At 33.6% G+C, this 26823-nt stretch overlaps 1 protein-coding gene across 1 annotated transcript; it reads right to left on the reverse strand.

The window, feature by feature from the left end:
• Positions 1-404: 404 nt before the first annotated feature.
• Positions 405-26823, reverse strand: LOC132197398 (glutaredoxin domain-containing cysteine-rich protein CG31559-like). The gene is made up of 5 exons (XM_059620676.1): positions 26673-26823; positions 24174-24866; positions 7460-7693; positions 6207-6272; positions 405-1012 (listed from the first exon to the last, which is right to left on the reverse strand). Exons 2-5 carry the CDS (start codon positions 24840-24842, stop codon positions 836-838), a joined length of 1146 nt encoding a protein of 381 aa, XP_059476659.1. The 5' UTR covers positions 24843-24866; positions 26673-26823; the 3' UTR covers positions 405-835.

Consider the following 26823-nt stretch of genomic DNA (forward strand, 5'->3'; position numbering starts at 1 on the left):
ATGGATGATTTTTGGAAAGTTTCTTTTTCGTATATTTTGTATGATGTCTTTTTTCAATCTTTTTTAGTAAAAATACGACATTTTCAGCTGTATCGAACTTTTTAAAACTATCATTTTTTCTAATTGTAAAAATGAATTCTTTATAGGAATTAGCTAGATTTAGATTTGAAATCAACAATAATAAAGCTGAATTTGTATGCTCTCATCAGAGAAACTATTTTATTGTTTTAAACAAAACCTGTTTAATTGCAAATTAAATTGAAATCATTTTGCTCCTCAAATGAACTCATTGTTAAAAATTAGAAGAAATAATTTCACATAAAAGGAACAAAAGTCACGCATTAATTGTAATTTAGTTTTAATTGAATAGTTTATTTTATTAAATCACAAGACAAAGGTTATTTAATAAAAATAGTTTCATCAATTATTGCAGTACATGGTTAATTTTATTGATGCTTTCGTTAAATAAATAAAAACAATAGTCATTCTGCTTAAATCTAATTACCTACTAAACAATTATGCAGCGAAGCTGTTTTATAAAATTTGCAGCTGCTTCATTATTTATTGGCTTGGATCATCACTTACTTAATACACAATAGTTTTACAAAAGCCAGCGACCATTCCTTACATATTCCAGAAATCTACAAAACCCATTCATATAATTAGTTGGAATGACCGTGCATTGACAATTAAAAATCTGTTGTCACTTTCCAGCACCGTTTTCGAGAGTCGGCACTTGAATTTTTCCGCCATGAAATAAAAAATTGAAATGAAAAAGAAGGGCTGGCGCACTGACACGTGTGTCTCACAAAGTCAATCACAGGTTTTGGCACACTCAAGAGCACACGTGGCACCTCATGAGGCCAGACTCGTCGCAAGTCATGCACTTGAGCGCCACAAACTCGGCGGTGAAGTGGTTGCGGTGCACCGATTTCTTGCTGCCGTTGCACATCCCGCACGGCAGAAGCCGGTAGCCGCCGCACGCACTGCAAGGTGTACTCACGCCCATGCACTGTGAACAACAAATTATAAATTTTAATTTTAATTTCATACATTTCAATTATAACTTTGCTATGTTTAATGATGAAAAATCAAGCTAAAACGAAAATATTGGATAAATAGGCTAACTGGAAGGACACAGATGGTAAGTGGGACATTTTTAATGAATTGAGATCCTGTAAAAAAATTGTAGAAAAAACATAGCACTACATAGTTTATATTAGAAAAATTCTTAAATTTAAATAAATATTTTATGAAAGGTATTTTTTTTATAATACGAAAATAAAATTATAATTCTATAATGAAAATGAATAGATCGGGCTTTTACAACGAGGAAAGAAATCTCTTCTCCTCCATCTTCGAGTGTCAATATCTTCAAACAAATTGAAGTTTATATGCCCAAAAACTATTAGTAAGACACATAATTTTTGAGTCTTCTAATAAATTCAAAATTTTGTTTAAGTTTAATGAGCTTAATAAAAAGTGATATTTTCTTATATGTATATACACACCGTAATAAAAACCATTACTTAATTACACATTAATGTGGGACTCATCAAGGGGTTAAGATTAATTTATATTTATTTAAATAAACTATTAACATAATTCAAACCATTATATCATAAAAATTTAAAAATGGGGATAACTGGCTGAAAATATGAACAATTTGTAATTTTATTATAAATCATAATTTAAATAAATAGATTATTATTTATATTAGAACTTTTAAAATATAACATGTTGTTATGTTGCTATGCTAGTTGAAATTAAAGTATTGTTTTGTAAATATCTATTGAAAATAATAATAGAAAATATTGGAAATATTCAGTTGGAATACTTAAAATAATAGAGAATTCTTGAATGATAAGAAAAAAGATATTGTTGCAATAAATTATTTTACTCATGATAACGATTTTGTGAAATTTGCATCTGCGCGTTTGATAAGAAAGTCAGTCGTGCCTAAGCTTCGAATTGACATTTTCGTCTTTCAAGGGCAGCAATTAACATTTTATAACGATGGGATAAAGTCGTGTCCGCGGTTCTGCTCGCGGGAGCATCTGCAGAATCTGCAAGCAAAGCGTTGGTCGTGAGAGATGCAACCCAAGAGCTGCGTTTCACAACACCCGCCATGCACAAGCAGCATAATGTGCGGTTGGTCGGGTTGCGAAGTCGCGCCTGTGAGAAGATTCGCGGCGAAGATGCGCCTCTAACCAACATTACTTAACTACTTGCAACAAAAATTTTCTTTTAGGTTTATAAAGCCAGCAGTCAAAACGAGTTGTTTTTCAAACAGACAATTTTCATGGAATTCTTGTGACAACAAATTTTAGTTGGACAAATTGGTTATATAAAAAATATCGCAAATTGCTAACTCTCTTTGCGAGTTTTTTCTATCAGATATGTCATTTCAGTCATCTTATGCAAAAACGACAGACACATATTAAAATTTTAATTCAAAACTCATAAGAGGCGCATCAATGTATATAAAAAAAAATCAGTGAAACAAATTGTAAAATCAATGTCTAATAATGCGGATAAGTTGTAGGAGTGAAAATTAAAGATCCGCGGGTGAAGAAAACGTTTTATTATTTCCATTTATGAAGAAAAAATCAAGCGAAAAAAATCAAATTTCGACCAGTAATGACATAGAAAAATATAACGTTTAGAGAAAAATTTAGATGCATGCAAAAGTTTGTGTTTGAATTAAGTAAAAAGTGATGATTGTTATGAAGTTTTCATTTAATTTTATCCCCATGCCCTTTTCTAGAGCAATATTTAGTAAAAAATCAAATCAGAATTTGACAAACTTTTTATCAGATTCGAGAATTTTAATTAATAGATCTCTAAACTTCTCTTTATGGCAAATAATGCAGTTTGTTTGATAAATAATAAATAATGACACAGCACATGGTAAAAATTAATGAAACTTTTCTCTTATCCACAGCAATATTCTTTCCCCAGAGAAAATAAAAACCATTTTCAATTGTCTTTTTTACACCGCGTCCTCATTTTTACATTTTCCACGCTGAAAAGCAAACATATTGGCTTGGAAATGTGATGTCGTTGCGAAAGGCTGCTAATTGGCCTGGCTTACACAGTCAAAGGCGTCGGAATTCGCCATTAATTAGGCGACGTTGAATATCGATCGCGAATTGTTAGTTTTCGTTATCAAACCGCAGGCTGATAACCGTCGCGTGCGGCTCGAGTAGTTTTCAGACATTAAAAAAAAGAAAGAAGAAAAAAACGGGAGCGAATTTTGTTCGCGACTTTTCAAGCAAGACGCCGAGGCGCGCACAATTATGCAGTGGAGAAATAAAACCGAAATCGCTTCTCTCTGAGCGAGTGGGTCGATGACCCTTGCGAGAGAGGAACCAGTATGACCACCTTGCTGGCCAATCGTCGGTGAAGAGATGCTCCAGATTAATAACAACTCTTACAAAGCTTTCTACATAAACGCACTTTTATTCCTCTCAAGCACGCGAAAATATTTTAAATCTTGTGAAAAAAATTAGGATGATTGTTAGATTATTTTCATAAAAGGGAAAGGAGTCTGGTCGTTTCTTTCTTTCATTGAACCGAAAGAAAATGAAGCTGCGTGACACGGAATAAATCACTGAGAAATTTTCACCCCTTCATGAATTTTTCATGTAAATTTTTGGAAGAGCAAACATCATTAAAAGTAGTTAGAATTTCAAATTTATGGATACAATGTTTGATTGCTGAAATCGATCCCTATGTAGTGTCGCAATCCAGGTCAAGCTAATGAAACGGCACATTATGCAGGAGTAATTGAATGTTAATGAGTTGGTTTCAGAACGTTTGCAATCGGCTGGATATGATTTTTGAAATTGTAATTATTGTAAAATAATGGTAATAAGGATGAATAATAACGAAAATTTTAAGTTCTTCAAGCTTGCTAATGAAAAATGAGCTTCTTAGTTTTATTTCATTTTTTCGTTTTGAAGCCCTGATTAATCTTCAATTATTCATTAAATTCCCAGTAAACTATTCCCAAGAGCAATTTTTTACCTTTTTTTTTGTAATTCTGTTGTACAAAAATGGAATATTTTTTATAAAGAATTATATAATAGAACGATATTGATTGAATGTAGAAAGAATTACATAATTATAAATTACGCACCAAATACTTAATTGGTAAATTGTACAAATTTATAAAATATCAAAGTCAAATAATTAATTTTTCACATATAATTTATTAAATACGATATTTTGTTTTTAACATGAGTACATTGTTATTTATGGTCAATTATCAATTATCAATCCCCATGTCCCATGTTATATTAGCCTCCAAAACAGCACAAAACAGCAAATGGCAAAATGCAAGGTTTCTTATTTAAACATTAATAATGTATTACAGCGACGCCAATAAATATAATATAAATATATAATTAAAAACATTTTTTACAATAATATTTTTTATATATGAAATTAAAAAAAAGGGATATCAATGAACAACAATGTATTTTTAAAAATTATTACAAAATGATTATATATTCTACATTATAAATGACACAAAATTTACTGTAAATTGCTAATATTGATAAAAAAAAATTAATTTTAAATGTTTATATTTAAAAAACTTATGTTATTAAATATTTATTGTGATTGATTACATAGGCTTAAAGGAGTGGTTGTTTTGGTTTGAAATTCTGTGGCACAACATCCTCAATTCTTATTATTTAAATCACCAAAATTATAATCATTTTTATTTCTAGTTCGAGTTTGAAATGCTTGAACATATTTAAAACATCTTTTACGTTCTTATTTGTTTTGGTTGTGTATTAAACAATAAAAAATTAAAAAAAAAATTATTTATTGCACTCATATTGATACCTAAACCATTCAGCGATGACGCAATGCGGATCAATTTATTGTGTTTCGGAAATCCGCACTATTAACTATTAGATTGATTGCATATTCGTGCTTGATTTGGGATCGCGATGTGTCAAGAAAAGCTGCTTACATTCGCGTTGTTTGTCTTTGAGCCTAGCGCAAAGTCAATCAGATTAAGCGCGGGGGATAATCTGCTCAGTGCATCTGAAAACACCTGCGGCGGGCTCGGCATCGCAGCGCGGGCCTTTGATCGAATTTGGCGGCGTGGCCGAAAAGCTCTTCAGAAGTAGCTGGGGTGAATGAAACCATGGCAACAACCGAGCACAGATTTGATTTCCTAGCTGTCTGTCAAGGATAGAGAAATCGCTGCCGCAACAAATATCAATGCGTGCGGCATATATTTTGCTTCAATTTTTGCATTAAAAATAATCAATTAAAATTGGAAATAAATAAAGTTTTCGACTACATTATTTGAACTAAAGTGTATATTTTAGCGTGGCTTCAGTTCATATTAATCAAATAATTTTTAATAAATATGAACTGATGCATTAAGGAAAAAATAGGTGATTTCAAGTGAAGAAGTTAAAAATTGAGATATTTTTTATATTATTTAAATAAAACCGATCGTGATTTAGGTAAAAATGTAAATCCATGCAAATCCTGGTAGTAAAATTTGACTTTTAAATTTGTGAGGTAAACAATAATTAACAAAATTTCAAGAGTTATTTTCTAATAAAAATAAAGCATTGTAATTTTCAATCTTTCCTATTAAAAAAAAATGATTATCAATTTTGAATCAAATTTCAGTAATATAGGTTGTTTATTTATTATTCAAGAAGCAATCAAAGTTTTCGTCAAATTTGCTGCCACGGTTGTTTACCTTCCCAAGTTCTTCCTTTCATCGTTGTTTGCCAAAAGAAAATGTTTCCATCTTAACAAGGGAATTCGGCAAAACAACTCTCAAGCCCATCTCTCTCTCTCTCTCTTGCGATTACAATAACAGGTTGTACATTTTCTGCAGAGTTGCTCATCAGCCTTTTGTTCCTCTAATGGCGAACGCGCAAGACGTTCCTTGTGCAAAATATCTCCCTGTGCTTTTGCTTTTAGTTTCTTTCTTCTAAGCAAGACGAGAAAAAGCTTTTCCAAGAAACCAAACTTTGCCAGAAAAAGGAAAAAAAGTTCGGCCAAATGATATTAACCCGCAAATGACAAAACATCACTTAATTTTATTCCGCAAAACTTTCAAAATTCACAATTTTTCCAGGAAACCTTTCCCTATTTTTTAAGACTTCAAAAGCAGGTCGCCTCCGAAAAACGTGCGCGCAACAAAAGCAGACAATAATAATACTTACTTTGAACGGTCGAAGAAGCTTCCTCAGTTCGCCGGACTCGTTGAGCCTCTCAATGGTGTCCACGTCCTGCACAAACACAAAGAAATTAATCAGAATCGGAGCGTGTAGCTCTGACTGAGTGGAAATCTGATATAGAGCAAAAAAGAAAGACAAATAAATCCCTTTTTGTACGGATTTGATGGGAGAGGAAGAAAAAATTAATTTCGCTTCCTACTCATTTGTGAAATCGAAAACTCTGTCGCCGAATTTATATAATATGATGTTTATTCGGCCCCATCGTTGAAACAGAGAGAACTTCTGTAATTGACATTTGATACACGCGCTGCGCGAAATTGTTTTGCTCTTTACCGCATTTCCAGCAATATATTTCCGTCTCGAGTTTTCATACTGTCAGATCCAGTTCCCCGCTAGGTAAACAAAATTGATCAAAAGTGTGCGTCTCACTTTTCATTTAGTTGCCGCCGCCGCGTTCGTTATTGATTTTGCGACTCACTCAAGTGTACGTGTGTCAAACCGTGCGCGCTGGCAAACAAACTGGCAAGAGCAAAAGACAAACACTCGATTTAAGAATAAAGGTCGTATCTTGACCACGAACGGTTTTAATTAGAGATCTCGTCTCATTTCTGAGAGGCTTTTCAAATAAAAAATTAAGAAATTTAATATTGGTTTTTAGATGAGATTTTCAAAAAGGAAAATTGAATTCATTAAGAGAGCTGAATTATTAAATATTAAGAGGGAATTTTAAAATAAGTTTTATTTTCAAAATTGGCACAGCCAAAATAGACAGAAAATTCACTAAATCACTTTTAGATCACTCGTATCTTGTGGGAAACGGTTCAATAAACAGTTTTCTCTCACATCACCTCCTACATATTTGCAATTTTATTGAAATTTCTGTTTGCATCAACGCTATTTAATATTAACTATTTTCAAGCTTATATTTTGAGATATTTTAAACTTCTATTTTCATTACAAAATTAAATAAGTCCAAACTTTATTCCTAAAATTTTTATATCTTTTGAAATGATAATAAATCAACTATTCTGTATGGTTCCTTCAGACTCATTTTACTGTGATAAGATTTTTTTAAAGAATGATTTTAAATGAAAGAAAAAAGTTTTAAAATGCTGTAGCTTCTTTGAAATGGACGCAACTAATTAAAGTGACCATAAAATTTGAAATTGGTTTGATCGAAAATCACGTCCAGATGCGAGTTAATTAAATGTTCAGTAAAATAAAATAAATGAAATTACCCCTATGTGGTGTCCGTCGAGGAAAACTTGCGGTATGACGACGTTGTTGGTCTTCATCCTCTGCTTGATTTCCTGCTGCGTGTCCCTGCTCATGAAAACGTCGCGCTCCTCGAACTTGACGAGGAGAGTCCGCAGAATCTGCTTGACTTTGACGCACCTGAGGTAGGTCGACCTCACCACGCCCATGGTCGTCGTGTAGACCACCAGCTTGCCCTGCTCCTTGTCTTTGAAGCCCTGCGAACAAAAAATTAATTTCCAAAAGTTAAAAATACAGTAAAAGGCACTTTGGTGTGATTTTCAAGTTGGATGTGTCGGCCGAGAGGCCGAAAACTTTAGCGGATGATGAATAAAATTTGCACAATTTAACAAGGCTGAAATCTTGGTGCGCGCGATTTGCATAGGAGACGCTGCTGAAATATCAGACTGCCTCGTAAATTTCTACTTTATGGCCGTTTTATACATGCAGCAGGTACATAATGTAGAAGAAGAAGAAGAAGTTGCAGGCCATTTCTTTTTTCTTTTTGCGGATCTGATAAATAAAGCAGCGCACGAGAGAGAGTTACATAATACGCGCCTTTTAACTGCTCGCCACCTGATCTCGGGCTGAGATTAAATGCTCGGGTAGCGCAATTTTACCAGCTGGATTATTTATTGCTGAATTTCAGTGCAAAAATTGTCCTATAGTTTGCGTGATGAGTCGCGAGGTACAAATAAACGCAAATCAATATAATATAATTATTCTTCATCTATATAAACATAATGCTTTTTAAAGCAAGAGTAAGTTTTACATTTTCGAAAATATAAGTTTATCTAAAATTATTTCCAATCAAAGTCGTTAAAAAAGATTCAGATCTGAAAATAACTCAGTTCCTTCAAGGAATTGTTCAAATCAGTTCTAGAAAAAAAATTCAAAACTGGAATATGTTAAAAGAAAATTATTATAATTTTAGATATTGTTCATTTCAATGAGTTATATTCTGGTAAAATTATGATGATCATTTTTTGTGCTTTTTGGTGCTTTTTGGATTGTCTGTTTGTTTTTGTGTAAATTATTAGGGTAGAGAAGTGTCGGGAATAGTATCCCATATTGGTGTTTGTTAAAGCGTATTTTTTCAAGGCTCAGGTTATAAATAAACATACATAATTATTTTAAATTATTAAGCAACATAAATTTAAAATAAGTGTAAATAAAAAATTACACGTTTATAACATTTTAATACACAAACTTTTATTTGTAATATTATTATGTTAACAGAAATATGTTATTAAGATATGTTTACCTTAAATCATTATAAATTAAACAATCGAGACACTTCAATTATCTGCTATCTGCAATGTAAAAATGAACTATTGATAACTGCACCAATTCTGATTTTCATGTATTATAATAGTGCTATTAATTGCTATTAATGTATTAATCGAAATAATACATAGTTTAGTCCAAAAACTTCCCTTTCTTTCAAACTAATTGTTTTTGAATAAAAACAATGTGATTGCAAATTGTGGTCAAATAATAATAAATCTTCCCATAAACATTTTATTAAAATTTCAATCAACGTATAATCATCAAAAATAAAAAATGTATAAAAATTAATTTTAGTTGAAGTACGACGACAATCATAGTTTTAAAACGCTAATTGACGCTTACAATTAGTTTGTTATTGCTTAATATCTGCTGCGCCAAATTTGTTCACAATTTGTGCCATTTCTGCGATTTGCATGAAACGCCTGAAAAGAAGCGTGCCTACATTTGTTACGGGGCGCACGCTCAAATGTTCGACTTCCTGTTCTCAATAATTAAACAATTTGCATATTACTCAACGCACGGTGCAGTGTCGTGCGAGAGCATTTGACACCGTTCGCTGCATTTTGGAATTTTACACATCGTTTGTTGGTGCTGATGCGGCGTCGGCGGCGGCGGCGGAGCCATTGTAAAGTTAATTCGCGCCTAATCTGGCTGCAATCTCAGCGCAAAAGCAGCTTGCGTCATTTGCATTTCTTAATTATTTGTTGGTTCTGCCAAACACCGCTTGCTGATCCGTTATAGCTACGCTCGTGTGGGGGCCACTAATTAATTATTCTTCGATGGCCGAGATAACATTAAAATAGCGCCTCGATCGCTAATAACAATAAACTGTCGGCTCATAATTAATTTGATCAGACATGTTGAAATACCTGACACATTTAAAAAAATTTCTAATTTAACTTGTTGAAACTTAAATTAAAAATAATATCGTTGAGCAAAAGAAAAACCTTCTTATGTATATTTACTTATGATATAAAATTTTTTGCTGTACTTGTGGATTTTATTTGCATCTTTTTATCATAATAAGCAAGCGGAGAGATGCATATCCTGGTAATATTTATTACATCATTTCAATAAACATACAAATATCATGATTTTAAGCTAAATATTGGATAAATATAATACTTTTGAACTTTTGCTTTGCTATGAACCAATTTTTAGTTGTAAAGAGTTTTTATTTTTACCCTATATTTTGTGAAAAAGCAAAAATATTTTATAAGAACAATTAAGTCAAAATAAATCCTACGCTCTGCAGGACTTCTTACAAATTTTTGCTTTCAAGATTAATTATATATTCCATTCCATTTTGAAATTAACCTACTTTTTTATTGTTAGGCAAAATCTACATTCATTCAGTTTACCCGTTACATTATTAACTGGACGCGACAGTTATCAGGATAATTGCTTCTATATTATTATCTGGTGTATAGTTATGGAAGGTGCGATATGTGCAGCCATGACCAAAGAAACGTAGCAAGAGCAACCGACAATCAACCATTTAAATTACACACAGACTGGCAGAAGGTCAATTTTATTGCCGCGCTACATCAAATTACTCTGGCCTGGCGCAAGGTTAATTATGGAAGAGGTCTATATATAATTGCGGCGAATTACTGTTGGCCGAGGTGCCGCCGCACGTAATCTGCTTTCAAAAATATTTACAGTTTTTCGGCGCAATCGTAAATTCGAGCGTGAGAGAGAAGTTCGCTGCTTATTTTGACAGTCACGTCTGTTTTTTTTCCGCAGGAGAAATTGCGTTGCTTGTTTTGCGTTGGAGATTTTGGACGGCGTCCACGAGAGACGAGGGAAAGTGACAGTTTTTATTAGAAAGATTATATTATTATTTCACCGGCCATAGGCGAATCTAATCCTTCTTTCTCCGCTCAAAATATTATTAGATCACGCGCGAGAGACAAAACTCCTTTTACTTTTTCTCACACACTGCGCGTTGGGTCGCGCCCAATGCGGCCAAGTGAATGTGCACTTGGCTGCATTTTTAAGCTGACCTTGCTGCCAACAAGAATTTTCGCTTTTTTTTTATCTCATCACACGCACGACATGAAAATGCGCGAGCTTGCTTTTTATAGGCTGACGAGTTTTGTAAAATACAAATTATTTTCCTTTTCTCCTCCAGTTGAAATTGATTTTTAGGATAATTTGAGAAATAAATTACAAAAATTCCATTTGCAGCTAAAAGGACTTGAATGTTAAAAATTGAAAACTGCTTCTTTTAACTATAAATTAGCGAATCAAATATAAAAAATTCTTCAGTCCATTCTCAATTTAAATTTGAATCATTCAATTAGAATGAATAAATAAATAAATACTAATATTTTTTTATATAATGTTGACATTTTGAATTTTGCTGCTGTAAATTATGGTCTTTCTAAAATAAAATTATAAAACTTAACCTTTTCTTGCCACTTCTTAATTATTTTCAGTGGTTGGGCGATCAATATTTGTGTAATATTATTACTTTCTTTTAATTTTTAACGCATGGGTGAATTTATAATCAGCCAGGGAAAACAAGTTTTTCGCATCGACGGACAAATATTTAAGGATGGTCATACCAATTTAATATTCCCTGAAGCATCTAACCATCTAAACTGTTCCCGGCACAACTCTCTGCTCACATCAATTAAATCTGCAAAAATAAACTGTCCGTTGCTGCTGAATTATTAAAAAGCGGACAAGTAATGTCGCCCGCCGATCTCCAGCTGCGCATAACAATTAGAAACTTGATTCGTTGGATTTTTTTCAAGCGCTCGGGCCGGCCGAAAATTTAATTAAAAAAAGCAGGCGGTCGGATTTTCGCAGAAATCTGCGTGCGCGAAATGAAAAGTAGCAAAAGTGGATTTTGCTTAGTTGGGAAGTGAGTAATTAATAAACGCCAAGTACGGCAGAAGGTATTAAAAATTAAAATTTGCGTCACACGCCCTGTTAATTTGCAGTCACTGACCTTGCTCCGGTTCAAACTCTGACCCTGCCGGTAGAGTAAATTAAAGACAAGAAATGTGAGAGTTATATTGAAATAATTTGATGAAATGCCTTTTCAGTGGGTTGAATGCGTTTCTCCATCTCTCTTTATTTGGTTTTCAAAAATGGTAAAGACGCGAACATAAAAATTCTTATTGGGAAATAAAGAAATCTTTCTATCTTATTTTTATATATGTGTATATCTTCAAAGGAATATTCATAATTGAGAAGAGAAAGGAAGCCTCTCTTTGACTTTTGCGATATAAAGAAATAAAATCAGCAAACCTGGACCGAAAACCAGTCATGCACGTCTAATAATTCATTTCTTTCTCCTAATCCACCCTTGAGCACAACAGCAGGCGCTCACATTTTCCACCATGTTTGCTCCAAATCTTTTTTATTAAAGAGAATTTTCACTAAAGATTTTTGCTCGTCTCAATATCTCGCAGCATCTGTCGTCTGCAAGGGAAGGAGTTGAGCATCAGTCAGAGCGATGACGGCGCATTTAAAGTGGAGCACGAGAGCTATGGTTTTGTGAAACAAGCGACGGACGGACGGATGCAGCAAAAGAGAAAATGCGGAAAGCTCTCCGCTCTCGTAACTTTTCTCTCTTCTGTCGCGTTTGTATCCACAAATGTATGTGTCTCGCTCGCTCGGTGCTGTATGTATTCCTGGTTAATTAGCGCGCGATGTGATAGTTTTTGCCGAGAATCCGCTAGAAAAATCACCTTACTTCCGTTTTGTTGAGAGGAAATTCCAATGGGAATTCAGTCAATTCACACCAAACTGATAGTCGATCGCTTTCAACTTCTATGATCAATTCTCAGATAATTGTTAGTCAGGACTACTGATGAGCCCTGGAATTGGGCGAAATCGTGATTCAGACCAGTTATGTTACTCTGTTTGCCCTAATTTTCCGAGTTTTCATTGAATTTTTTATTTTTTTTATGACTCATAAATAATTTTTGAGCCATTTTAAAAATTAATTTCTCAATTAAGGGTCACAATTTTGGTTGGTAATCCATTCTTTAAAGCCAAGTTTTTCTCTCACAGTTTCAGTAAATCCACGTAAAAGCCTCTAAAAAAAATTCTATGATCAAGTTTTTTTTTTTATAAAATTGCGATTTTTTAACAAAGCTCTCTAATAAACAAGACATTTTAACTGAAAAATAGAAATAATTTATATTCTGGGAAATTTTTGCAAATTTTTAATAAAGGAAGTCTAAACATATTAGATTAAAAAAAAGACTGCTTATTAAAAAATAATTACTCTTTTATTTTTTAAATTGTATTTTTTCTCCTATTAATTTTGTTTGTGAAATTTCGCATGTAAAATTTTGTTTGTAAAATTCTCATCTTTTCTCTCAATTGTATTGAATTTGTATAATTTTGAATGTATAAATGATGTATCCCGTTATGGGCAGCAATTACCTTTGTGATATATCAATAAATTCTATTTGCAACTGATTTTTGCACATGTTGTGTTCAATAAAATTTTCTAATCTAATTACTCTTTTACTCTATAATGAACAATTAAGCTAGTTTTTATGTAACTTGCCGTTAAGAATAGATGGAGATGTCTATCCAAAGTTTGCATTTCTTTAAATTGATTTCTAATATTCAATTGTTTTTTTCTTATTTCAGCATAAACAGACCTTTAAAAGCATAATATTTTCATTACACCGGTAAAAAATTCAGCTCGCAAATAACTAGTGCTTACTTTTGCTATAAATGATTGTCGATTATTGTTCATTTGGGATGCTGGAACAGAATTTTGGCGATCATATTAAATAAATAAAAAATTATCATCATTATTGGGATCAAAATTTGCAGTATAATTAACTTGTTAAATTTTAATTGATTTAATTGTGTTTTTTTTTATTCGGTTGACATCATTGGTTGTTGATCCAATTTCCGAGAAACAAAGTAAGTTTTCCATCTCAAGCAGAGATAAATTACCTAATTATCGCCGTGAGTAATTTATGGACGGCGCAGAGAATTGCGGGCAAAAGAAAGCGTTGCCTCTGTTGGCTGTGACCGTGTGATTTCGAGATTTCGTTGCGAAGAGGACGAGAGAGGAAAGCACGATTAGTCACATCAAGAGAGAACGTCTCGTTGTCCCATTGTGCACGCACGCCTAACGGTCTCTTTCCCATCAATCGACGAGTATTGCCGTGGTTTAGCGAAAATAAAAATAAAAATTAATTTGTGCGTCGGCGGTGTGAAAATATAAATGTGGTGCTTTCACGCGTGGGAGTCGTAATGGGCCGCAATTAAACTTTCTCGTCTCTGTGAAATGCAAATTCAATTTAACGGAGGCGGCAAATTGCGCGCAAAGGGCTAGATCGATTGGCAGTACCGATGACGCAAGCTGTGACCGGCCATGCAGTACTTTCCAGCAAAACAAAGAGCTCGCGTGCGTAATTTTCAGTGTGTATCTGGGCGAGGATCTTCGTTTGTGCTCTGATTAATGCCGGGCATCATGCAAATTTCATGCTGGCGCTAAATTGCTTTACTTTTCGTCGCCAAACAAAAGGGGCTGCTCGTTTTTGGGATGAAAATTCACTCAAACATAAAATTATAATGAAATAAAAATTGAATACGTTGCACTTTTGTATTTTATTGTAAAGTAAGGTGATAATTATTATTATTTTTTTTTAAATTATCAAATTGTGTAACACTAATTGATAGATTATTTAATTTCAAAATTTTTCATTTTTCATCTTTCATCATCTCAAAATAAACGAAAAAAATAAATAATTATGCATATAAAGTAAATGCAATAAAAATTAATAAAAAGTTACTATTTAAATGCCATAGATATTTTTAATTCTAATGTTACTACCAGTTATTATTGTTTTGAATTAATTAATTTTTTTTTTGTTATTTGCGCATTTACATTGGTTTATTAAAGTGCATTTTTATAACTTTTTTTTATAGAATAACAAAATATTATTAATTTACTAATTTGCACAATGTTAAATTAAATAAAGCAACAACTTGAATTAGAGCTTTAAAAATGTGTCTCCTGGTATAAATTGTCGTCTCTTTGTATAACTATCGATACATAATATACATTTGACTGCAAAAATTCGTCTCTATGTATCCTACAAGATTTTAATAAAATAAGGCAAATCTTGCAAATATATTCATGTGAGTGTGTTATCCAGTATTATTTTCAATTTAACAAATATATTGATTAAAAATAAATATTTCAAAAATTTATAACACTTTACATCACATTCGGATAACCTAATAATATATTTATTCGGTTTCACAATAGTTTGACTAGCATTATGATTAAACTGAAATTCTTGCTAAGCTAGGTAAAGTGTGCTAGAGTAGCACAATAAACAATAAAAATTAAAAGTGCTGAAACTGTACTTTCAATGTTATTAACTTTCATTGAACAATGAGAAAAAACAACCATTAAAAGTGACAACCGGTAAAACATTTGTCGCCTTTCGTTAGGAAGTGGTGGTGAAATTATTGATTTTCTGCAGCAGCAGCAACGATTTGTATGGGAACCGGCGGCAAAAAATTTATTGACTCTCTGTCTACATAGGAAGCCGCAAATTAGATGAAAAGCAAATCACGCGTGAAATAAAACTGCTGTCACTCCCGCGCTTCTCGCAATAATTGCCGGTCGATTTGCACGAAATCGTTTTTGGTCATTAACAAAGTAGAGAGACACGAAATTCAGCCGGCGTGCGGTGCCAAATTCAGTTTTCGCAAAACTGTGTACCGCATCGTGCCTCATGTCGGTCGAAAAGTATTACCAAATTTTCGAGAACCTCTGTTTTTCTATTCAAAATAATCGTGGAATGCGTCAGCAAAAGAAAAAAAAAGTAAAAAAAAATCGATAAAATTCACAAAGCCATTAGCTCGAAAAAAGCTCTCAGGATTTGGTATACAAAAAAACCTCTTTCGCTTGCACAACATACAGGCGAAATAAAATATTCGCCGGCGGCGAATTGTTAATACAATAAAGGTCGTTTGCTTTTTTGCGATAGAGAGGGCGGCCATTATTACAACGCACCTTTACTTTAATAAATCTATCGAGTCGCGTGTGTTATACCCGCAGAATATTTTCGTATTGGCTAACTTGTTTGCCGGCGAGCAGCAACAGGTGAACCAGTTGACCTGAATTCGGTTTTGCCACATCTGACGCGATTAACTAATTGGTCTTATAAAGCCATACTTTTGATGTTATGACTTCCGTCCAAGTTTTTAACAACTTTATAGGAGGTTAATCAAGCTCCTGAAATAAAACCGCACGCACATTTTGTCGCTTCCGGAAGCAATTTTCAAAATTGGTCGAATTTTTTATACTATATGTATTTTCAATAAATAATCACAAAACCACACAGGTAGTGAAAATAATAAACTGCTCCGGGTCAAAGCTTTTTGACTAATTGATTATTTTTTAATCAGGAAATGTCAGTGGTTTCACTTTTGCGTGGGTTTTACAAAATTCAGCGTGGACAAATAAATCTGTTGGAGCGACGGATTCAGAGCGTAGATGGCCGACACAGAGAAGATTTGGCTCGTTCAGCTGCGCACTTCACGGGCCACGGCGCTTTATTACGCACCTTCTCTGCTTTTTCAACACAAATAAATAAAACTTTATTCCTTCTCAAGTGTTGAAACGAATTTTACGCGTCTGCGAGGCCACTCCCCGCATATGTTTGAATTAATATATATAATTTCAGTAGACTTCCGATTTTTTTCCCTCCAGTCCTCGATATTGCATCCAAGCTACCTACTTTCTTGCCGGCCAGATGCACATATATTGTAATAAAAGCGCTCGTCCGAGTTGAATTGAGCACATTCGAGTGGCACTTTCCTCAAAGCGGCCCAACTACTTGGATTGTCTTCTCTCCGAGCACAAATTGGAACGCGACAGAGGAGATTCGAACAAGCCGAGTGTGAAGTAACGAGAGAGACGCCTAAAAAGTGATTGATGCTAATTTTCTATATCGAGCTGAAGAAATTGAACTGGCCCAATTACTTGCACTGACTTTAAAGGTGTTACAATTCATTGTTTTGCTCTACTTTAGAACAATTGTGATTACAAAATAATCCCGTTGTTGGAAAATTGCACAGGTCAAGCAAGCGATCAAGCAAAAACAACAAACTGACATAATATTTTTTTGAATGATTGTTGAATGAAAAAAAATCAAATAGGCTGGTGGCTGCTTTCAGAACGTATACACAGAGAGTCTTGTTTTCGATGGTTCTAAATACAATGAATGTTAATTTTTTTATCACTTCAATTTGAAATAACTGCATCATAGAATTGAGATCAATTTCATAAATTCATTTTTTGTTTTTTTGCGTAGTTTAGTGGAATTTAAATACGGAAAAGAATTAACTTGAGTATTTAAATATTTAATATTTTTTTTTTTAAATTTTATATTTTTGTTTTGAACAAATATAAACCCTTTTGTGTTCCATAAACTTATAAATAGCAATGTAACTCAAATCTAGTGATTCTGAGCTTCTGTGTTCAGCAATAATTAAATTATAACAGGCATAATGCAATTAAAAATCTACAAGAAGTAAAATGTTTTAGAATGAAATGGAATTCACCCACTTCAGAGATGACTTTGAAGTTTTTAGCAAAACAAGCGGATGTCTTATTCACTGTAGAGTGTCACACATTCATTTCAAATAGTTTTTGACAAGTTTCGCACACTAATGCGAAAAGTTGCTGATTCGAATGAATTCCGCATCCGCTCAACCTCTGCGCATTAATTTGCAAACTCACTTTTGCTTGATCGTCTCTCATATTTGCCTTTTGAGGAGGCGAGTCCATAAATAGAATCCAATCATCCTTTGCGGGTGCTATTTTCAATTACCATGAGCAGACGCCCTATGGCACCTGTTGATATTCTTGGACTATAAATACACGCACTGAAGGAGCGACTCGCCGAATGAACCGAAAGAAAAATGTGTGTTGCTGAATGGGACCGACGGCCAATTAGCCCATATCTGAGGGCCATTCCGTTCAAAAATTACACTCCTTGCGTGTGCTAATTGGTGATTTACGAAACGCAGGGCAAAGTTTCCTTCTTTTTTTTTCTTGTACATAACGAAGATGCTTTGCTTGTTTCGTCACAAGTGCCTGGGAAAATTTGAATAACAGAACTCGCGTCACGGCCGTGAGTTTTAATAAGTGTCTGTGGCAGGCAGCCCGTAAATTTGTGACATAAATTGGAACGATTTGTTTGGTAGAGTTGACAGTGTTGATGATAATTAGTTTCGTCGCGTGGCGATATATATGTGTGGTGACAATTACACCCAAATCATCATCGCGAGGTATAACAGTATAATTGGAGCAGCTATAGCTTGGATTTCACGCGTAGTCACACTTTTGTTTACGGTAGTTTGTAAATAGGAAGTCAGTCGTCGGTTTTGATATGCGTTTGTGGCATTTTGACAGTCGTCGATTTTTTTCAAAAGCTCAAATTAGATAAATAACAACAACCAATTGGGCTAATTAATTTGTAACGATGATGGTGACACTGGAAGGTCAGTCCCCATGTTAATGTTTGAAGGATAAAATTTATCAGTCAATTAAATGATGTGCTCAGATAGATAATATAATCAATTTTTTTTAAATGCGCATAGTCTGCGCTTAGTTTATTATTATTGGGTTCTTAAGAAAATATCTTAGTTTTAAGAGTAACATCATACACAAGTTTAATATATAAATTAAATATAACAAATAAGTTTCTAAAACGAATTTTGTTATTAATTAAATTAAATATAATTAAAACCCTGCATTAAAAGTAAGTTAAATTACATTTTTATTTTATAATAATATATATATAATTCTAAATAATTTTAGCCCTAATCACAGAAACGTTTAGCAGAAAACAGTAGTCTTGTCAAGACTTCTGTTGCAAGATAAATTATTTTATTAGACAAAGACTTACTTCCAATCTCAATAGTTCCACCCTGTAATATTTCACATCTATCAAAATGCTTAGATAAATAATTAATTTAGCAACACTGAATTATAATTTATGCATTTTTATGTCTCTAATTTAAAGTAAAAGACTGATTAAATTGCCAGAAATGGATGGTGATTTTGAAAGCGAGACCTGAAGATCGATCGCACGCTGCAAAACACATCCGCCTAGATACAAAAACAGTGCAAAACAAGGAACAATAAATAGCTGCAGTGTGTGTGTAACGGGTGCGTGGCAATTGGCCTAATTAATGGCGAGGAGTGTGTCTGGAATATGATCGCATTCACACATCAGTGTCGCGAGTTATTGCGCCGCGGCATGCATGCGCTCTGCCTGCACGAGATAAAACTAATTGGCTCATCATTCCTGCTCGATGTTATTATGGCGTCTGCCCATTGTAATTTTTGGTTTATCTCACACCATAGGAGCGCAAAAAGGCAGACGGCCATTAGCGTCGCATAGCAATTTTTCTTGCCTCTCATTTGCGCTCCGTCTTTTGTTCAAATTTAAATGTTCAACCTTAATCTTGTTTTATTTTAAAGTTGGCTTTTCCACAATAGGATTTTTCATTTAAATGCAAAATGTAAGCATTTCTGATTCGACATTCGTAAAATATGTTGCAAAGTGAAGAAGTGCCACACAATTTGAAATCAATTTTTGTCTGTCAATGAAATGAAGATTTAACAAGAATAAATTAATATCAAAATAAAATTTCACTTTCAAAACTGCAACTTTTTGTTCGAATGCAATAAAAATTAATTCATGAACTAATTTTTTCTATTCACAGCTCATGGATAATGTTTGGCAGCCAAAATGTTTTATCGGTGGAACAAAATAAGCAACTAAAAAAAACTAACAAGAGAGGAATTAAAACATCATGAATTGGTAAAATGCTTGTAAAATTTCATTTAATTAAAATCGATCTTGAGCTACGTCTTAAGTATTATTCGTGCCAAAGGAAAATTATTGAATCGAACGTTTAGTGTTGTGACCTTGTTAATCGAGGATACACACCAGGCTGATAATAATTTAACCGTCGCTAGTTAAGTAGTAAACGCGGTCATTACTTTTACAAGATGCAAGTAGTGCCCAAGAGAAAACGGCAGCATCTCGGTCGTTTCGGGATTGAGAGCTCTATGGAATTTCTTCGTTTCTGAAAGTATGAGCAGATTTCAAGGGCAAAGGATTAAAGTTTCGAGTGCGGAGAATTTTTCCCAAAAGGGGTGATGCTCTCTTCTGGAGGATTGTAATTAAAATTGCAGATAAACGACCGCAAAATGATGCCGGCCTTTGTCTTGGCTCGCACAAAGAGCAGCTCGGATTAGCATCTCTCGGCGTTGATAAAAAAGTGTTTTGCGCCGGGAATTTTCTGGCCGCTTCTCCATCATGTGGGAATGCGCGACTCTCACACTCGCTTTTCATCATGACTATTCGCACGCAAAATTGCACTTTTAATTGCTGTGTTATAACGTCGTGAGCTTGGAGCTTTGACCTTTTCAATGATATAGTTTGGACTGGAATTAAAATGAAATTGATAAAAAATTAAAACAGAGAAATAAAGCATTGTTTGTTGATTGTATTCCAATTTATGCACATATTGAGACGTGATCTCATTTTCTTGCTTGCCATAAGTTGTCGCTATTAATGATAATGTAACGTGACCTTTCAGAGCGACTTTTTTAGAAAGTACATTATCCGGACATGATATGCTGTTTACAAAATGCAAGAACTCGATCTAAACTATTCGATCAGTTCAGTCAACATTCAATTGTAACGCACTACTTAACGTTCACTTTTCTCTTTGCCATAATATGCTGCGTTATTATCCAATATTATGCGTCAAGTTTAAGAGTAACACAAATAACGTTTCACCGGCCCTATCATGATTCAAGATTATTCAAACTGCGGGAAGTTCAAAAACCGTGGATATTTTTAGTAGCATTTGATATAGATTTTCAAAATTGATTGTTAATAAATGCTTTATTCTGGGTTGTCAAATAAAAATTGGTTAATGTTTAGAAATCGTATTGAATGTCTTTCATTGGACAAAAAGATGGATTAAAAATTTCAATTCTGAAGAATTATTGTGAATTTACATTCATATTTTTTCATCGCAATAATATCTGTATCATGTTTAATGATAAAATAATCAAACGACAACAGTTGTAACTAATGAATTGGAAAAATACCGCCTAGAACTGAAACAAAGAAACGTTATTTCATCCATGTTTGATACTAATCAAGATCCTCTAAAATTTATTTTTATTTTGAATACAAATTTTGTAAGGATATATAATTAAATGGTTTATATTAGATGGGTTCATAAATAGACATTAAAATAAAGAATTTAATGATAAAAATAAATTTCAAAAATTTTAGAATAAAATTAATAAAAAATACAAAGTTTTAATAAAAAGTATATTTTAAGCTCTATATATTAATTATTATAAAAGTAATATATAGTAAAAAGTGTTTTCAAATAATTATGTTGATGAAAAAAATAAAGACTGGTATTTTCTATTACAAATGTCAAAATTATTAAGTAAAATTGATAATTGTTTAAAATGAGAATGATAAGACCGGAGTAAAGACATTTATTTAGATTAAATATTATATTATCTGATAGCTAATAACATATGTATTGAGCCTTTGATTTGATATCACTTTTCTGAAAAATCACAAGTAGCTTCTTAGGAAAACTATTTTATTGAAAGCAAATTTAGAATGAAAAAATCCGTAAGTTAATTTTCCTCGCATGGAATCGAAGGAATTGAAATATTTTGCTATATCATGGACATTTAAAAAAAAAATCAAGCACAAAATTTCACACCTTTTTCAACTGTCGATTTACATAATTGTGCTACTACCAAAAATCTTTTTAGGAAATCTGTAATCCAGCAGGTGCGTTTTAATATTTTCCTCTATTAATCCTATATTTGATTTCCGTTTCGAAATTCTACGCGTCACTTTGTCAGTTTGAATCCAATAATTAACGCATTCCAGAGGATTCTCTCGCGCCGCCGGCACCATCAACTAATAACGGTACGGAACAATTCCTGTGCGAGCGCGGCCAGGGATTTTTGCTATGGCGAACGATTTTGGGCGAAATCGTCCAAACATGGAAGTAACGGTGAAGGCCGAAAATCGAAATTAATTTCCAAGTGATATTATTGTGAGCGATCTAATTGCAGCCGCTTCTATATACCCACCGAGAGTGCAAGGCACGGGCAGTAAAAATTTATATAGCGGCGTGACGTCACGAACCGCTACTTGGACCGCAGCACAGCCATTCTAATCACCGCGCACTCGGAATGAGAAATCAAATTAAAGAGAGACGAGCCGTGGCGCGGAAAAAATTATTTTGATACTCGCACCAGCAGCATAATGATATTTTCGGTGTGAATGTATAATAATGATAGAGGACCCTGAATTGATGAGACTTTTACCAATTTTTTTCCCATTCCCAGCGTGATTCCCACAAACAGGTGCGAATTAGATTAGAGAATGAAGATACAGATAGATGAAGGGAATTTTCCATTCGTTTCGTAAAAAAAAAAAATGCCGCTTAATTTTAGAAGTTATTTTAGTATTTCAAATAAATACCAGAACATGAGCAGTCACGCACCATTAATCGTAGCGCATAGATAAAAGAGCAATGCAACTCAAGAAAAACCACTATGAATTATATCATGATCCGTTCAATGCTAGGTTTGACAAGAACTCGAATGAAAGGAGGAAATGTGAGAATAATTTTCCTTTATTGGAATAAATAAATGATTAAATTGATTATTAACACAGCGTCAGTTTCTTTAACAATAAATATGCATTCTTATTTCTCTTTTAAATTTTTTTTACGGTGGTAACAAAATTTTAAATTTTTCCTTTACGACTGAGAGTAAAACTGATATATATACTCATTTTGGAACTCTTATCTGGTGCGGAGGTACATCATAAACCTGCAGCACATCCTTCCGTGCTTTATATTGTCTCAACCGAAAAAAAAACTCGTCATCGACAGTTTTATTTCCTCTCGTGCTGGAGAGAAACTTTACTGCTAAACCAAATAAGCGCAGAGTTTTACGCAATGCGTGCGTAGTAAAAACGAAAAATAATCCAAAGTATAGCGGTGTATCGATTTCAAAAATAAACAAAGCTTTTCCCGTAAAAGCTCTTCTCGAATAAGTTGGTCGAGGAAGGGAAATTTGTGCCTGCTGACGACAGGGCATTCTGCCGCGGATGTGGCACCGACCTTTTCACAGGTGTGCATTGAATGAATAATCGCGAGTGAAACTATTCCGACCAGCATACTCATTATGCTTTTGCTCCAAATATTTATATGCGTGTTTATACGTTAAAAAATGAATGAAAGTAAACTTGTAAAAAAAGAAAGCGTTAATAAGGGACATATTGGGAGTAAAAAATTTTGTAGTGGGTGGACTTAGTAATTGAAATTCAATAAAATACAACAAATAATATTAGAAAGTACGGAACAAAATAAAGAATTTCACTACGGAATAAAAATGTTTAAAATTTCGGACCAAAAATATATATTGGAAGAGTTTTATCATTTCTGGAAAAAGTAAAATGAAAAAAAAGCTGTTAAATTTAATTTCTGTGTCTAGGAATCATATTGAAATCATTGGATAGATAGGAAAGAACAAAAAATTTCATGTTAAAATCCAATTTATGATCAATTATTATTAATAATTATATTAATTAATCTTGAATTATCAACTTGTTCTAAATATGTTTGAGATATTACTGAATAATGTTGTTATGATAAAATAAAATTAATGGCATGATTAAATCAATATTAGAGGCAGAATGAAGCTAGCAGAGACCAAGAAAACACGCGAGGAAATTATCTGCAGACATAGATTTAAGTAGTAATAATTTACTAGTGGATGTAAATTTTATAAATTTATTAATATCGATGAGCATTTAAAAAAAATAAATTTAATAGAAAAATGTCTTAACAATTACAATATATTTTAATAAAATTTTGTTAAATAATAAAAATTAATTAAATTTTTATTTAAATAATTTAGAACAAATAAATAACCAAGATATTAATGATAATGTGATTTTTAAAAATAAAATATATACTTTAAGTTTTTAAAAAGAAATAACAATTTTTTTTTTTTTTTTTTAACTAACCAATCTAAGAAATTTCAGCAATCCCTATCATTACAACTATTATATAATATATTAAAAGCAACTATCCAAAAGGAGAGATTCCCAAGAGCGTTTGTAAAAAAATCAATCTAAACTGCGTTAAACTATGATTTAATTTTTTTAATGGGAATGAAGGCGAGGTAAATCTAGAAAAAAGTGTCATTTTTCAATTGAATCCCAACAAGCTCTATGTTAATAATAACAAAAGGACAAAAAATATCCAAAATCTTTCAATGTCAAACAGAAAAAAAACGTATTTTTAATAAAATTTCCGACTTACTTTGTTGTCCTCGAGCTGGAGAAATGTGGCGATGCCGGCGCGAACCCTGTTCTTGACGCCGCGGACGGTGCCTTTGGCGCTGCGGATGGCGGCGCGGTCGCTCAGCACGTCGCGCACGCCGGCGAACGTGTCCTCCTCGAACTTGGCCGCGCTGCGCTCGTCGTGCTCGTTGATGTGGAAGTCGTAGCCCGCTTCCTCCTCGATGATCCTTTTGGGGCGGCCGGGGGCGGCGCCGTACGGCGCCACCTGCACCACCGGGGGCGGCGGCGTCGCGATCTTGAGCAGCTTGATCGAGTCGAGCGTGTCCGAGAGTTCGGACAGTTCGCTCGAGTTGAGCGAGTCGCAGCTGATGACGTCGTCGTCTTCGTCGGCGTCGCCGGCGGCGCCGCGCACGTGGCGCCGCTTGGCCTGAGGCGTCGAGCCATCAAAGTCGCTGCCGGTGCCGCTGTCCGTCGGCGAGCTGAGCGGCTGTTCGAAGAGGAAGAACTCTCCGGGCCGGACCATGGCTGCCTGCAGACTGCTGACCACGGAAGAGCGACCCACATCGGCGACGTGCACCACCGAGGATGCCCCTCTCTCTTTGCCGCTGCAGTTCACGGCGATGCTGACGACGTAGCCCCGGGCCTCACTCGCCTCCGTTCGGATGGTGGGAGCCGCCGAGCTGCTCATCTTCGCTAGTTTAACTCTCCGCGCCTGCAATTCACAACAACATCTCTGTTATTACCATTCAATAATTTTTAGTTTTTGGTTTAGAAAAGGTCAATTTAGTGTGGAAACGATAGTGCAGTTACATAATTTTTACACAAATACAAATTCAAAACATAATATAAGAATAATAGCTAAAAATCACATATTTATCACCAAAATTGCACATATATTCTTAAATAATTCGTAGGATTTGTAGCAAGAATGATTTCAAATTTTAGACTTCTTTTTAAAAGAACATTCTGAAATATTTTTTAGCTCTATCGGTAAATCATTATTAATCAACTAACAATGAAAGCTGCTTTTCATGGTTGATATTTAAGTCAAAAATTATTTGAACTATTAACTATTCTGTACAAATGGAAAAGACTTGACAGGAAAAATACAAATAATTTAAATAAAATTTTTTTTTTTTATATTTTGAACTAAGGAAAATGTAAAATATACCTTCCAATTTACCAATTATAAATAAAACGATAAGGAATTGTAATGTAATAAAGATTGTTTAAAAGAAATTCAAAACTTCAAAATTACTTTGAGGATATCAAATCCACTTCTACTTCTTTTTACTGTGTAAAAATTAATTTTTTAATGCCTGTTTTCTTGAAACACCTCCAATCTTAAAAACCGTTGCTATATGTCCCAAAATAACCTAATATTTGCTTTTTTTTAGAAGTAACATTAATCTCAAAAATCACTTGAAAACTGCTCAACTTTTCCCGACTGAAATCATTTCAAAAAATAAATAATTAAAACAAAAAATCCTGTTATTTAGCAAATTATGACCTTCATTTTTAGCAATCAATTGAAGTTCATTAGAATAAATTTTTTTTTGTGCAAAATTTGTAATTTGTATGCAAAATAAAAATGAACAAGATATTTAAAAAATCTTGCCTCTATAAAGAGTTTCTTTAATTTACGCATATATGCCTAGGCATGAATGAATTTGAATCAGTTTTATTTTCATAAATCCATTTTCTGTATTTAATATCTTTGCCGTCAGGTCAAAGTTTTTGATCCTGTGGTGAAATAAAGATAAGTTTTTTTCTAGCTTGATAGATTAATACAGATAGTAATCCACCTTTGATAACTCAATAAACGTTTGTTCATGTTTCTTGAACAACCGCCAAATTTTAATCCAGCTAGACAACAATAAGCCGTGTTGACGCAACAAAAACACAGGAATTAGAGAAAGAAAGTGACAAAGGACTATCGCGAAAAGAACTGTTTGCTTTTGCATTACTTTGTGTGTCAGCAGAGAAAACAAGAAACATCTACGCCAGCAAAAACTCTTATCAGTTATAGTGTCACCTTCGTACCATTTTTATTTTACTTGCTCAAAAATTGCCTTCCTACCTCTATCTATGAGAATAGAAACTTCAATTGTATTAAGACACAGAAATTAAATACGCATTAATTAAATCGCGCTGGGACCTTTTTCTCGCGCGTGGCGTTACGAGATACCCATGCCATGCATTGAAATCAAGCGTGGCAGATGTGAGACCGATCCTGTGAGAGAGGTTTGATTGGCAATCCTTGAAAGTCTCTTTGTGCACTTTCAATTCGACAACCAACTCAATTGTCATTACTTTGTTTTAATTAAAATTCAGTCGGAACCATTATTAATGATAAAAAAAAATGATAATTAAGTTCTTGAACATAAAGATTACCGGTTTTTTTCCTTTAGTGAAAAACGGATTCTCCTCAACAGTTCTCCAGTAGATAATTATACAAAAATATTTAATTTTGTAAATTTAATTAATCATATTAAATAAACACCATAATTATAAATACCTGAAAATGAACAAGCCGGTGTGCGACGAAAACCCACGCTTTTTGGAGTGTTTCTCGGCAGGTAGAAAACTTTCACTGTGCGCGCACCTCAGACACCCAGACAGAACTGCTAAATCGAAAGGTCTGCGCCTTTGTCGCCTCTGCAGGCACC

Source organism: Neocloeon triangulifer, unplaced genomic scaffold (assembly GCF_031216515.1).
Source record: "Neocloeon triangulifer isolate White Clay Creek 2 clone unplaced genomic scaffold, ASM3121651v1 ptg000001l, whole genome shotgun sequence".
Lineage (NCBI taxonomy): Eukaryota > Metazoa > Arthropoda > Insecta > Ephemeroptera > Baetidae > Neocloeon > Neocloeon triangulifer.

Coding starts and splice junctions, on each gene's coding strand:
- LOC132197398 (XM_059620676.1), bottom strand. CDS start 24,842: ATGAGCAGCTCGGCGGCTCCCACCATCCGAACGGAGGCGAGTGAGGCC. Junction 7,694..24,173: donor TCCAGCTCGAGGACAACAAA/GTAAGTCGGAAA, acceptor TTTTGTTCGCAG/GGCTTCAAAGACAAGGAGCA. Junction 6,273..7,459: donor TCGACGGACACCACATAGGG/GTAATTTCATTT, acceptor GTGTTTGTGCAG/GACGTGGACACCATTGAGAG.